At 44.3% G+C, this 15,221-nt stretch overlaps 2 protein-coding genes across 2 annotated transcripts in view; one reads left to right on the forward strand and one right to left on the reverse strand.

Annotated features, from left to right (window-relative positions):
- Positions 1-2,665, reverse strand: part of mllt10 (MLLT10 histone lysine methyltransferase DOT1L cofactor) — a 49,779-nt gene extending 47,114 nt beyond the window's left edge. Inside the window, exon 1 of the mRNA XM_037694355.1 lies at positions 2,246-2,665. Coding sequence (XP_037550283.1) covers positions 2,246-2,402 — 157 coding nt within the window. The 5' untranslated portion in view covers positions 2,403-2,665. The remainder of the gene's footprint in view (positions 1-2,245) is intronic.
- Positions 2,666-9,704: 7,039 nt separating this feature from the next.
- skida1 (SKI/DACH domain containing 1) lies at positions 9,705-12,164 on the forward strand. The gene has a single exon (XM_037693832.1). It carries the CDS (start codon positions 9,946-9,948, stop codon positions 12,040-12,042), a length of 2,097 nt encoding a protein of 698 aa, XP_037549760.1. The 5' UTR covers positions 9,705-9,945; the 3' UTR covers positions 12,043-12,164.
- Positions 12,165-15,221: the final 3,057 nt, after the last annotated feature.

A 15,221-nucleotide genomic window follows, 5' to 3' on the forward strand; every position in this document is an offset into this window, starting at 1 on the left:
ATATATATATCAAATATTGTGATAAATCTCCAAAATGTTAGCGTATATTTTATGGCCACAAGTAGGAATGCGCGATATAAACGGTACACGGTAGAAACGATAGAAATTTAGCCTACGATACAATCAAAGTTTTCAGTTTAATCGTTACTTTTTTTTAGCTGAAAACTGCGTAAGTGGTGTTCAAGTGTAAAATCAGAGCTGTCAGATTTAATCGTAACTTTTTTGGAGTTGAAAACTGTGCACAAGTGGCGTTAAAGTCTTTTCTTCCAGAGCTAAGAAGCGAAGCTACAAGCTAGCTACGGCCAGCTTGCCGTAGTGTTGCCGTATTCGGACGCATGCGCAAAACGCTGTGTTCCGTCGAAAGTTGTTGTTTTTTTCTCGTCGAAAGTTAAAGTAAGCGTTGGTCAGCTTTAGAGAAACCTGCTCTCTGATCTGTAAAAGAACGCTGTGTTGTGTGATTTTACTGCGAGACCCTCTGGTCAAAGCCAAAGACTCATTTTGTGTCAGCTCTCCATTAAAGCTGAAGGCGTCGCCCACTAGAGGTTTGGAGGGTGAAGTGTTTTCAGTTGCTGCTCTGTTCATTTCTCAAGTGAGAAGACTAGAAACTGTTAACAACATATTCTTTTGTTTAAAACATATGGCTAAAACTACATTTGATCTTTTGCACTGTTTTGCACTACAAGAAAGAAGCCTAATACTTGATTTGTTTATCATTTAAAAACTCTGGACCTAGTAGTGGAATTTTTTTTTATTCAAAATATATGATGGCAAAAGGACATCTTATGCTTTTTAGAATTCCTATTAAGTTTTATACCAAAAACACATTGCGATATACATCGTTATCGCCACCCTTCACAATACATATCGTGATATGAATTTTATGCCATATCGCACATTCCTAGCCACAAGTATGTACGGTTGTCAGATAATGGCAACTTGTACTGTGTCAAACTTACAACAATTTAAGCATCATTATAATCACCTAATTAAAGACCGCACTGATACTTTTACAGTGAAACTGTGTAGAAAACATCTGCCATAAATCTAAAAATGTTAAATCTGGTCCTCTGGACATTCAAAAAACAAACAAACAACAAAAAAAAAGCCACATAGCGTATATGTGAACAATGTCCAGAAATGCTGCCTTTTTATACGAGACAAAACTACCAAGCAAAATGGAATACTGTTGTGATCAGACTAAATTTAAAATTCTTAAAAAAAACAAAAACACAAATACCACATTATAAGGGCCATACTAAAGGGGAGAGGGATCAACAAACTGCCTACAAATATGGAAAGAAATAAACGCAGAAAACTATATACAGGTATTTGAACATCATATGCTCCCATTAAGCAAATGAAAACATTTCCCTCTCCAAAGCTTCACGGTGGAAAATTGGCCCTGGAACAACATTTTGAGATGCGTTGCTGCTACGAATTTCTAAATTGGCCTTTTATTGTTTTCACAAAATTTCTTAATTTCAGCATTTAATATGTTAACGTTGTCCCACACTGAATAAAATATGGGTTTATGATATTTGCAAATCACTGTAATCATCTTCTATTTACACCTAACACATTTAAATTTTTCTGTTTTGGGGTTGTACTCAATTTGCTGAACATCACAAAAAACAAAGAAGTTTATGCATTTGACTAAATTAAAGAACAGTTGTCCAGTCAGACTAAACAACTGCAGCAAAACTACTTTATATTCACCTTGATAAGATCAGACCTAGGGACAGCTACTACAATATTTGCTCAGCCTAAGCTTACCAAATGAACACATGGCTAGCACTTACAAATGTAAACAGAGAACTTCATAATCATGTGAGCCATCTTTGCTGAGCACAGCTGCAGTAAAACACATATAGTCCTAACACAGACAGGTTTGTTTTTCATGTTATTATTGATAAAATGTGGACTACTTTCGAAAAGCACACCTATAGCAAGGTCATCGCTCCAATTTGAAGTGAACACAGCTCGTCGAGAGCAGAGTCCCTTATTCTAAATGGCAGCTTCTGACAACATAGCAATGGCACAGCTCGGACCCAGAACCGTGTTTATACTTCCGCTGTCAACTATCATCTACATGCAGGCTCAGAGCATTAGCAGCCAGCAGCGTGACCTCAGCTCGGTGAAAAAACAGGAGCAGCAGGAGGAGGAGGAGGCTTCATAACCTTCCAGCGATGCTAACTAGCATCGAAGCTAAACGCTAGTTGCTAGCTTAGCTAACGTCCCAGCTTACCTTGATGCACGGCGACGTTGCAGCCGTGTCCGTCGCAGTACACCAGCGGGTTCTCCGCCCAGCCTCGTTCGTCCGAGCACACGCAGCACCCTCCGATCATCTCCTTCATGTTACTCGTCGAGAGCCGTGCAGTCGAACAACGCTCGCCGGAGACCATCTACGAAGAAAGCGACGGACATGCGGGGGAATAAAACGAGCTGCTCCGAGAGGCCCTCGTCGGAGACGTCCGTCGTTTCCCGGCAACGCAGCCCCTAGGTCCCACTCGATCGAAATGACATGTTTTTAAACGTGTTTACATCCGTTTAGGACGCAGTAGTTTCCCCCCCTCACCAAAACATCGCCGTCACAGCGCGGTGATAAGCAGAGGGGGAACTTAGTAGAGAACAGGAAATACGTCATGACGCAATGTGACGTATGGCGTCACGTGATTGAACCGGTAACGGTTGGTCTCACATGGCAGCAGCAAAGTTTGAAGCAAAAAAAAAAAAGCATCACTCAGCAAATTTCACTGCAGTCATCAAGTCAGGGTGATAATCTGGTAATTTTTCACAGCAATAATTTATTTTAAGGCTAGAAAGGAACTAAGGTTTTAAATTTTTACAAATATGTGGCTCAATAAATTAAAGTTTTTTTGAAGTATACCACACAACAGTTTAAGACACTCATTACATAGCATGAAATACAACATTAAAATGCTATTCCGAACAATAACAAATGGTAGAGTTTGAAAAACTTTACTTGTTTTATTTCCAGATATGCAAATTGAAATGCAGGTTCTCGCTCAGTGTAAACAAAGCACTTGGCTGAATCCACCAACATAGAAAAGAAGCTAAATAAATCAAGACACCTGTCAAGTTGCCCATATCAGGGATCAAGCAAAGTGGTCAAAGACTCATTTTGACATTCAAACGTGCACGGGTTTTGCAAAACATCTGCTAAATCGTTACTGTTTGGCCTATATTCAACCATAAATAATTCAATTCAGTTTATTTATATAGCGCCCGTTCACAACAAAGTTGTCTCGGGGCACTTATCAATCTTGTCAGTGCCAGTTTAGGTCAAAATGAGCAGTTTTAACTTTACACATTAGATTTTTTTTTCTTCAAATGCGTTTGGGCTGTCCTAATTAACACTTTATGCCAACAACTGCAGTTTTCTGTACACTTTATAATCAGTTTCCAAAATGAAAATGTTATAGTTTTCATGCATATTTAAGCGAGCCTAGGTGGCAAGGATTTAATCAAGAATTAGGAAATCACACATACAACGGGTTATACTGAAATATATCAAACGGTGAAGTTTGACAGTGTTTACTCCAGTAGTTTTCCAGATATAATGACACAATTCTGAAGTGCGGGTCTGCACTCCATGTAAAGAAAGCATTTTCATCTCCATACCTCAGTTATTTAATCCAAGCACATCAAAACAGTCAGTTTCAGTTATCACAAAATGGCCGCCATTGTTGACCTATTTCTTTGGCTGTAAGAAACTTTGTAGTCGGCAAATGTACAAAATAAAATGTTCACAATATTTTTATACAAAGACACATTAACCATCAATGTGATTTTTTTTTTAAATCATGTCCATATGACATTGCAATGAGTATGTTTTTGGGGTAATTTGTTTCTGGATTGTGGGCAATAAAAGGTTTAAAACATTTCATCTGTAATTATAATGATCTCAACATAAAAAAATGTGCATGTTTTTGTGACTTTAGAGCAAATCCTCCACAAAGGAATACTTTTTAAAGAATAAAAATAAAACAAAGGAATGTTGGTAAGAGGCTGCACATCCGCATGCCAGTTTTGTTTTGACAGTTCTGTTACCAAGGATGCTGCAGAACACACGTGCACATGAACACGCACACGCCATTCCAAGCACTCAGCTGCTGCTTGCATCACCAGCTCCTCTGAGCGTGCTCTCCGTTTCCAGAGAAACGTAATGACTTGCCAGTAATGTGCAAGAGCGCACGAGCGTCCTCCGTGTAATACGGCGAGAGAGAGGTCCCTGGGAGTGCCTGCCCATTGTTTGCTTTAATTTCAAATTGCTCAGATGCTCCAGTCGACACTGGACCCTGCACTAAAAGGGGGGGAGAGGAAAAAAGTGAATTGTGTGAGGCAGGGAAAACCTATTAGAGCTGAAGAGAACAAAGGGAGGCAAAAGGTGGGGGCCGCGCTGGAAGGCCCCACATAGCTACTGAGAATGCAGAATAATTTTATAACTGGCTTCAGAGTTAGTCAGAGTCGGTACAAATATTGTGTCGTGTTGAGTCTTTTCAGTGGAACATCAGGTGCTGTTTGCCTCCACTGACTGTTGGAGTGTGTGCCGTTTATCCCCAAACCTTCAGAGCTTCATGTCTGCTGTGCAAACTGACTCTGCGAACCCACAGCAGCAGCGTTTAGTTGTGTTCAGAAATAGGCTCGATGTTTTAGAAACTGCTGCTCATAACGTACAAAGTCAAGGTTATCCTGTGCTTTTTGGGTTTGCAGACATCTTTTTGGTGCGTTTTGTTGATTTTACCTTCAGAGATGTGGAGAAACTGAACTATTGCTGCAAAAACAATCATCGTTTTCTGATTACCATCCACTGGACTTACGTAGAAACAACCAGTCTGGTGTTTGTGTTGCAGCTAAAGGGATGACTTTGTTGTTGTTTGTGTTTTTGTTTTGTTGGGCAGCAGCTGATCGTGCCAAAGTTCAAAATCTAAAAACTAAAACTCTTCTGTTGTTTTAATTCTACCATTGACTTTCAGTTCATTTTGAACAAACAAAATAAAATTTAAACCAAACTGCACCATTTACTTAAAACATCATAAGGTGTTTTAAGGCCAGACGGTTTTTATTTTTAATTATCTTTGAGCTGTTTGCTTCCATTTTCCATATTCTGTGAGACAGAATATTTTATAAAGTAAATAAAAGAAATGTTTACAATTAAAACAGTTAATTAATTAACTGCGGTTGTGGTTTAGTTCTTGGGGTGAGCTAAAATTTGTGATTATAACAATATAAATATATTAAAAATATAAATATATTTCTTACTGGTCATGAAGGAAAAAAAATCAAAACGTAAAAAATTAATCAGAACAATTTTTTTTTGTCTTTAAATTAAAACATTGGAAACAAAATTTGTGACCAAATGAACAATAGCGACGTCCACTCGGGAACTTTGGCGTTTTGGAACGTGTTTATCAAATCTGTTGGGAAATGTAGCAAATAAAAAGGCTTTGTTTACAGCGAGTGCGTACCTGCATTTCATGTCAATCTATTTGTAACTGCACAGTTTCATTATTTACAACATGAAGTGTATTTATCTAAAACATAAACGGTTTTTAAGTTTGTACCTGAAATGGCTGCAGCCTTTTAATGAACTCTCGTTTCTTTTTTTTAATAATTTCAGGTTTAGCTGCACCATGACTCAATGGGAGGACTCCAAGTTTAGTTCCTTTCACAAACAGAAAGCTAAAGTCAGGGATGTGTGTTCGTGTCCACCACATTCAGTTTAATCCCTGTTTAGCTTCGTCGCAGAGGGCCGAGAGGGGAAAATAAAACACAAACAGTCCCAACACGGCGGGGTGAAAGGTGAAGGGAGCCCTCCCCCCACCACTGTCCACATACTTCAGGCTCGGATTGCAAAGTAAAATTCTCCTGGTGGTGGCGGGGGCCGAGAGGAACTCATTGTTTTGGCGTGGGGCGGTGGGTTTGTGCCATAAAAAGTCTTTGCTCCTACAAGTGGCAGACTCTGACCGCCCGAGTGTGTCCATAAAACTGAATGCAGAGACAAATGAGCTGCAGGAGGAGAGCCACTTTGATGAGGGCTTTAAATGGACTGGGGGGGGGATTGGGACAAGTCTAAACGCTGCAAGAAAACTGACCAGGAGCAGCTTCCGTTTGTGATGAGGAGCGTGCACTTTTATTCTGATTTAAAACTTCAAATTGTTGTTTTTAAACAGTGACGAGAATTTTAGCTTCAATCAATGTGAGTTCAACAAATGCACGAGGGTTCAGCGCACGTGTGTGTCCTCATTACCACAATCAGACACTATCCTCTGTATACCCTACTGAAAATGGGGGGGGAAGTACATAAAAAAATTAATTAGACAAAACATGTTTTTAATTCATTAAAACAACTTACAGGTAGATTGATAAATTTATCGCAGACAAAAACAAGAGGATACTTTTGATGTGTGTCTGTTAGCAAAATATCTCTTGAACCAGGGGCAACTTTCAATAAAACTTTCAGGAAATAATCCCTGGGGGAGCATCTACAGCTGCTTGTTCTATGAGTTCAAAATGGCCGCCACAGCCAGCTGATCTGCAGCTCCATCAGTTTTACACAATGTGATCAAATTGGGTAGTTGTAGCTGAGAGTTACCCCCAACACATACTCCAAGCACTAATCCCTGGACAATGTATTCACTTAAAACATTAGAACGTGGTTTGTCTGTTAGCAAAATATCTCATGAACCACTGGGTGGATTTTGATGAAACTTTCAGGAAATGATCAGTGGACGCACATCTAAAGGTGATTGACTTTTTTTTTTTGATCAAACCTGTTCAAGATGGCCGCCACAGCTGATCAGAAGTGGCCATTACGCAAAGATTTGAGCAAATATTTTTGGCGGCTGCGGGTGATATGCATTTCTTCAAGGAATGCGGTTTCATTTCTATAACTTATGTGATGTTTGGAAGAAAAAACACACATTTGACTTTTTGTTTCAGTGACACCAGAACTCCTAACATCCCACATTTTTGTCGGTACTCCCCTTTACCCACAGACCGGACCGGACCGGTCCAGCACCAGGACCATGTTCCTGCTGCTTTCAGCGGGCTGCCGGCATGAAGCCCGCCGGGCTGGAGGCGCTCTCCTTCGGGTTCCTCCCTCTGGTTCGGCCCGATTCCAGGGGGAGAGGTGGAGGAGAAGCCCCTGAATGAAGCCAAGTGATTTATTATATTCTGTTTATTTTGACGTGTTATATATTGACTTTTATTTTGATTTCAATCTTTAAGGGACATCATTATTAATCTCGTGGCATTTATTAATCCATGTTAATTAGGCTCCCGTACACAACTTATTTTACTTTATTTACATCATTTATTTTTATGTTTTGGTCTCATTTGTGTCAGTTTATTTGTAACTCCTCTGTTCAGCGCGTTATTTTGGGCCGTGTTGTTCTTGGTTGGAACAAGAGACTTCCCTTTGGGGTGAAGTTGGTTCTGATTCGTTACGAGTGTAATTATTATTTGTAAAAGTAACGGCAGCAGTAAAACGTTTTAATTTCACGCTGACGCTGCTTTAATGTGATTTTCACAATAAAAGTCGTGAATCAGTTTTGCGAGCTGGAAACGCAACAAGTAACAAACACGAGGGAAGATGACTGGGATTTTTAAAAACTAAACTGGAGGGATGGGTTTAATGGCATCTCAGCCCAAGTGAATGTTGGGAACCATCAGAGGAATAAAACCAAAAGGGCTTCTCCTGAAAGTTACTAAAATGAAACAAACCTGCACGCCCCCTCAGGGTCTGACCTTACTCCAACGTCACCTCGTGCACGTTTAAACCCGGTGGGTTTCTGCTGTCATGCATGTGCACGAGAAAAGCGACTTTTATTTATGTATTGCCTTCTGCGGATTCTGCGCGTAAAAGAGTAAAGCGTGAGGAAAACGGTCCGAATGAGCGCGAGCTGAGCTGCAATGAGTCCTGATGACACGGTTCAGAACACACACGCACGCACACACAGTGAGACCAACACCTAATATTCAGGCGCAACTTTTGCGCTGCGTAAAAACCTACATTTCTTGTTACGCATCCAACACGGTGCACGAGGCGGTGCGTGATCTTATACTAAAATGTATGTTTCAATAAAAAATATGTCTTTATTTTTAGAGAAAACATTTAGATTGATGAGCCACCGAACATGGAGTCTGGAAGTTCACTGGAGATGAGCATGCCCAGTCTGGAGTTTGTGTGGAAGAGGCCACGCGGGACTCGCGAGTTTATTGGACAACAAGAGAAAGAAAGAGAAAAAGAGAAAAAGCCTTTTGGGTTTAACGACCCAACCATTTTAACGCAGGACTTAAACTATTAAAAACTATTAACCAACCACGTGGTGGTGTGTGGAGGGCGCAGCGGGTGGTGCCTTCAGCTACATTCCCTCTTCTTAAAAAAAAAAAGCCTCTGTGCGCGAGACTGTCGGCTGTGGGGAGATGGATGAGGTGTGTGCGTTTCAGGTTACGCGTTTCCGTGCAGACTCCACGTTCAGGGTTTGGACGCAGCGAGCTCATGCGCAAAGACAAAACGTGCGCCAAATATCACCATTGGAATCGATTCCACCAATGGTGTGTGTGTGTGTGTGTGTGTGTGTGTGGTGGGTTCACTGACCCCGCTGTTTATTTTTAATTGCGTCACATCTTGTCTTAATTCCTGACGCATTAACTGCAACAATTTAGAAATAGTCCCAATAATTTACGTGTTGCGTAAATATTTTTGGAGCAGTTCTGATTTATTTTATGGAATGTCGCCTTTTTATCAAAATAAATGTGGGGAAAAGCAACACTGACTTTATATTTACTGCTGCTTGTGCAAATAACACACAAGACCCTGCACATCATCATTACTATTTTTATTTATTTTTATTTATTTATTTAAAATATTTTCTAATTGATTTGAAAGAATTGTGATATCAACACTGAAATCATGTCCAACGTTTGTGTGAAGCAGCGGATTTATGTTTTATTTCCACCTCAGCATCATCATCTTCCTCGCAGCTTCCTCCTGTTTTCAGAGGATCCAGTCACTTTAATTACACTGAGTGCAGACCCGCATTTCAGATGGCACGTCAAGAAAAAGCAAATTATTTCAAACTGCGCCATTTGACGCAGATCAGAACTGTTTTTTAAGGCGCCGCTTTAACGCCTCATAAGTGGGTCAGTCCAGGTCTGACGTGGGTCAGTCCAGGTCTGACGTGGGTCAGTCCAGGTCTGACAGTCAGCCTCAGAATGTAAAGCAGCCCACAAGGTTAAAGAAAGTGACACATTTTATTCTGACGGAGCTGAAATTTCTCACCAGGGCTGAATTTTCAGCTTTTATTTTGCTCAAAAGGCGGAGAACGGTAAAATACGGTGATGGGGAGGGTGTGGGAGTAGAGCGGGGGAGGGAGAGATCCATTTTTTTTATTGCATCACCTGTCAGCAGCGTCCAATGAGCGTCGGCTCCGGCAGCATTAATTGATGAAGGTGTCTCCAGACCAGCCCACCTCCTCTTCTCATTTTTTTTTAATCCGCGGAGCTCAGCAGAGCAGCCAGCTGCTTTTTTAGCTCCAATTCCTCCGATTCTCTTCCCTCCCTCCCTCCTCCCCCCCTCCCCCCTCTTCCTCCCTCCCCTCTTTCTCGCTATTTTATCCCTCCGGCTGAGGCAGCGGTGTTACACCTACCCCTCTGTCCTGCTGCCGAGCAGAGAGGGGAGTGGAGCCGGCAGAGGCAGGTAGCAGCAGCCCCGGCTCCTCCATCCAGAACCTCCGCGCGCCACCATGCATGCCGGACCGGGGCGCGCGGCGAGAAGCGGGTCCGTTAACCTGCCGAACTTTGCCTTTTCGTGACGCAGCAGCACACGGGATGGATTAAAGGTGCCGGCAGGATGCCTTGAGCTCGCGCGCACCGCTGTGCCATTTTACTGGTAAAAGAAGAAGAATCCACAGAGGGACTATGGGAGACCTGGAGTGTGGCTTCGAGGAGATGCAGGGCGTGAGGCTCGGGTACCTGCTCATCAAAGGCAAGCAGATGTTCGCCCTGTCCCAGGTCTTCACCGACCTGCTGAAGAACATCCCCCGGACCACGGTGCACAAGCGCATGGACCACCTGAGGGTCAAGAAGCACCAGTGCGACCTGGAGGAGCTGCGCAAGCTCAAGGCGATCAACTCCATCGCCTTCCACGCCGCCAAATGCACGCTCATCTCGCGGGAGGACGTGGAGGCGCTGTACGTGTCCTGCAAGACGGAGCGCGTGCTGAGGTCCACCCGGAGGAAGGACGAGGAGAAGAAGGAGGAAGAGGAGGAGGAGGAACTGTGGAAGGAGAAACTTTGGTTCAGTTTGCGCGGCGTCTCGAGGACAGAGCTGCCTCCTCGCCTCACCGACTCCAAACTACCTCAATTTTACCACAAAGCGCGCGGGCGGAACCCACGCGCCACGGCCAAGTCCGGCCACAGACTCTTTAAAAACTACGAAACCGAGAAGAGAGCAGGGAACTGCGTCACTTGGAACCAAAGGCGCGCGTTCCTCCGGCAGCCGCTGCTGTTTCACTCCGACCTGCTTCACAAAAGGAAGAGTCGCGAGGGCGCAGCCAGGAGCAGACACGCGCACCATCATCTGCATGCACAACCCGTGCTCTTCCTCCAGCCCAAAACCGCGTTCCACCTCAGCCCGGACCTGTACCTGGACCCCAGACCCCACCATCATCACCACCACCATCACCACCACCACCATCACCACCACCACCAGTTCCCAGAAGGCTTCAGCAGCGACACCGAGTCCAGCACACACTCGGACTGGCCCGACTCGGACTTCGGCTCCGGGTTCTCCACCAGCAGCAGCGGCTCTGAGGAGGAGGAGGAGGATGAAGATGACACAGAAAGTTCAGAGGTCAGCTCCGAGGAGGAGGAGGAGGAGAGCTGCTCCTCTCAGTCCGACTCCAGCTCAGTTTCCAGCCGGGTTTCGGTCCAGAGCATCCGGTTCAGACGGGCGCGTGTGGGTCTCAGTACCGGTAAAGCACCTTTGGTCCTGCAGCCCACCTTTCAGTACAAGAACCAACAAGAACCTCTGAGTCGGGATGCGCCACCAGGAGACAGCGGGCACGAAAAATATCCAAATAGTGATTTTTTGCGCAGTGAGAGCAGCTTCACTTCCTCTGCTGCCATTTTTACTGAACCTCCATCAGAGGAGCTGCAGGAGGCCGTTCCGGAGCGGACTCAGGAAGACCCGGTTTCTTATTCACCAGACCTGGTTAAGGCCTCCCACTTCTCACGCAGGACCCCGGGACTTCCTACCAAGTGCCTCTCGGGACTTGGCGCACAGTTTGACTCCGGTAAGCTCCAGAAATGCGCAGACAAAAAGGAGACGAGAGGCACCTGCCCGAGGCTGAGCACCCCGCCGAAAAGAATCAAAACCGAGCCGGATGAAGCCCCCGAGACCGCGGCCCCCCATCCGGATGGCGGCGGCGGCGCAGGCAGGACGCCCCCCTTCAACCTCCACAATGTGAAAGTTAAAGTGGAGGAGAGCTGGGATGAATATGAATACCAGAGCCTGGCCGCTGTGGTCAAATGTAAAGGAGATAAAAGTCCCGATGTGGCCCCCAGGTCCCCCTGCTGCCCTCAGGAATGCAGTCAGGACGCGCCGTGCGCAGAGGAGGGGGAGCCGAGCAGAAAACCCTGCAGGCCTCATGGGCAGAGGAACAAAACCCCTCGAACATCCAGGATAAAGCGACCCCACAAGGCTGCCTCTTCCTCCCCGTCCTCCTCCTCCTCCTCCTCGCGTCCGGCGGGCTCTGGGGAGGCGAGCGCGGAGGATCTCCCGAGCCGCCGCAGACGCAGCGCCGCGGCGTCGCCCGCCAAGGCGCCCTTCAGCCTCATGGCCAACTTCCCGTCTCCGCCGTCGCTCGCCGTGGACAGCGACGGGGATCTGTGCCCCGCGTACTCCCTGAGCTCGCTGAGGGGCCCCGGGCCTCCCCCTCCGTCCCACCCCGTGTGGAGGTGGCAGCCAGGCGGCCAGATCCTCCCTCCCCCACTGCACAGGACGAGAAAATACTGAGCTGGTTAAAAAAAAAAGAAAGAAAGAAAGAAAGAAAGAAAGGAAGGAGCCCCAGTGGTTGAGCGCAGCTCGCCATCTTGCCTTGTGGAGTTCCAGGACGCAGCTCCAGCAGCTTTTGTTCCTCCTGCTCGACCTGTTGGAGTTTACAGGGTTTAGTGTTTTCTCTCATGGAAACCAGCAGAATGAGGCCATTTAATCTGGCAGGGACTGTTAAACTTGTAAATAAAATTAAAAAAGATCATTAAAATAACAACAAAATCACATGAAATCAGGGTTTCCCACTCTGTGCCAAGATATTTTATAAACCTGCGCTGTTTTATTTTATTTTCTATTTTTCAAGATGGTGCTCAAATGTACTGTAAGAACATTTTAACTTGATTTATCAGCCAGTTTTTTAGGTTATTAAGGGACTTTATTTTTGCTGGTTGTGGGTTTTGGTTATTATTTATCTTTTTTTTTTTTTAAAGGAACTCATTGCAGTGTCATGATGACTGATCCCCAAAAAGATAAAACATACTAAATATTTCTTCTCATGCTGATAGATAATGTGCACAAAAATTAAAAAAGTGGTAAAAACGAGTATCCAGCAGGTAAAAGTGCTTTGTTTACATGGAGTGCGTACCTGCATTTCAGAATATGGAAAACTTGTGTGACCAAATTTATGATTATAGAGAAAATACAGTTTTAATATTTCATTTCACAGCTTGCAGTGAGTACCTTTAATTTAAGGTGTGTGTTTTGATTTTCAGTCTTATTCCCTGTTTTTTTTTAATGTGTCAGAAAAATAAAAAGCCAGACGCAACACACAAGCCTTATGTAAAGACAATCATGAAGAAGACACAAAGAGGCTCAGAGGGTCTGCAGGAAGAGACGGGATTTGGACCCTCGTTTCTTTGGGCCACATTTGTGCCGGTGTGAAGAGAAATGTAAAACAGTTAAAAATCTCGTGTGAAACAGCAACAGTGAGTCTGCAGGAGACGTCTGGCTGGAAACGAAGCACTGAAAACACAAACGCTGCACTTTGGTTCTGTTCTGCAGCTTCTCAGGGTTCTGACTCCCTTCATGCCCTGATGATATTTCCTCAGTTTAAACACAAAGAATGAGAAGCAGCCGTGCCGTCGCACTGTTTCTACTGAAACACGTCCTGAATGTAGCTTTTTGATATCAACATGGCCGCTGCAGCTGCTTCTGTGTACAGATGTGTGTGAGTGGGGCTGCAGACCCAACGTGTCCTTCAGCAGCAGCTTTGCTAATTGACGAGCTTTTCTGTCGACCACACACAAATGCACGGAGAGAGAGGGGGGGCCCAATCCGTGCAGAAGATAACAAACCAGAGCCGGTGAACGATGTCAGGCCTTCGACCAGCACTCAGAGGATTGTATGAAAAAATAAAGTCTCGTTTAAAGGTACTCGTTCCAAAGTCTTAAAGATCTGACAAAAATAAACTTTCTGCTGCCAGCCTGATGTAGGTCACTCTCAAGCTTCCACAAAGACTCTTTGTTTACGTTGAACGCGTACCCGCATTTCAGATTTGCTTCTCAGCGCACGGGAGGGAACTCTTTGAAACTGCACCGTTCCATAAATGAACGTTTCCATGTGAAACTTTGCGGTGACCTTTAAGGTGGACGCTGCTGAAGCCCCGGGCCGGACCGGGTCAGACCTCCATGTGGCACAAGCTCGCAGTAAAACAAAACGTGGGGGCTGGTTGGCTGGAGAGGGAGGTGTTCAACCTTTAATCCGCATGTCTGAAGCAGGTTATTCAAGTGGCGGCCCGGGGGCCAAATCAGGCCCACAGATGAGCCATGTTGGGCCCACCAGGGTTCATTTTGAAATAAAACCATAAAACAAACTGAGCTTTTTGCCTTCAGTAACTGTGCCCCCCCCTCGGAGTTGTTTAGTGGAATAACCCTGTTATAAAGGCTGCAGGGGGAACAACCGAGCCCCCCACCCTTCCCCATTTCTTCACCTTTTTGATACTTGAGGTCAGATTTTTGACGGAGTTTGAAGTCACTGGCTGTTTATAGAAAACGGAATATTTATTTTTGTGAATTTTACGAGGTTTTCTTGTTTATTGTTGACTTTCTTGTTGTTGTTGTTGTGAATTTGAAAAACTGCACTCGTGATGAAAACTTGAACTGGCGGTTTTTCTGAAGCACTTTCTCCCCCTCCCTCCCTCTCTCTCTCTCTTTTATTCCTCCTCTTGAATCTTTCATTAAACGGGACTGAGTGTCATCGTGAGACTGCTTCTCTTTCTTCAACGCTCCACGATCCTTTTAAAACATATTATACACTGAAGGGTGATTTATCATAAATTGTACCCCAGAAAATTAAAAAGTCGTCAAAACAATGTCAAAGATGCAAATCACTAATAAAGTCCTGAAGCCAATTTAAGACTTGAGGCAACAGAGGATGTAAATATCCACAAGTAATTAAAAAAAGAGTTCAAGTTTTCTTCAAAGAATAAATATATGCAGCTGCAGCAAAACTAAGAAAAACGAGGAGTTTGAGTCATTTTGTTGCAGCAGAGACAGTTGCTGCAGCAGACTGGGAGAAATCCCTGCGCAGACTGGGAACCAGCAGACTGCAGCTGCAGGATAACAGCAGGAGGAAGAGAAAGTTTTCTAAAGTTTCATTTAAAGCAAGAAGTTTTGCAGAATTTCGCATGAGGTTTCAGTTTCATGCTGATCGGGTCGATATGCATCGATCTGAGGGACAAAGAAAGTCAGCTCGGATCGAGTCCTGCAGGACGAAACAACACCGACCCAGGGGAACCCGCAGAGTCCCGCAGAGTCCCGCAGCGAGCGTGGAGGAGTCCCCCCACCCCCCACCAAGGCATCTGGCTCGTTTTTTATTTCGAAACAAACCTAAAGACAAGACATGAGCAGATCTGATGTTTTTTAGTGCGCCACGCTGCAGGACACGGTGTGCGCGTGCGTAAACCTGAACAGGACGAGTGCTGAGTCATGAAATGGAGAGTTGATTAAACAAACAAATAAATAAATAAATCTGAAATTACAGAAAGAGAATTTACATTTATTTAAATCTGAGCAAAATGTGTACAAAAAGATCTATATATAAATATCTATCTATCTATCTATCTATCTATCTATCTATCTATATATAGATATCTATATAGATAGATAGATAGATAGATAGATAGATAGATAGATAGATAGATA

The sequence above is a fragment of the Nematolebias whitei genome, chromosome 20 (assembly GCF_014905685.2).
Source record: "Nematolebias whitei isolate Nwh7 chromosome 20, NemWhi1, whole genome shotgun sequence".
In the NCBI taxonomy this organism is placed as follows: domain Eukaryota; kingdom Metazoa; phylum Chordata; class Actinopteri; order Cyprinodontiformes; family Rivulidae; genus Nematolebias; species Nematolebias whitei.

Bases quoted from the DNA above. Each gene is read 5' to 3' on its own strand.
- skida1 (XM_037693832.1), top strand. From the start codon at position 9,946: ATGGGAGACCTGGAGTGTGGCTTCGAGGAGATGCAGGGCGTGAGGCTC.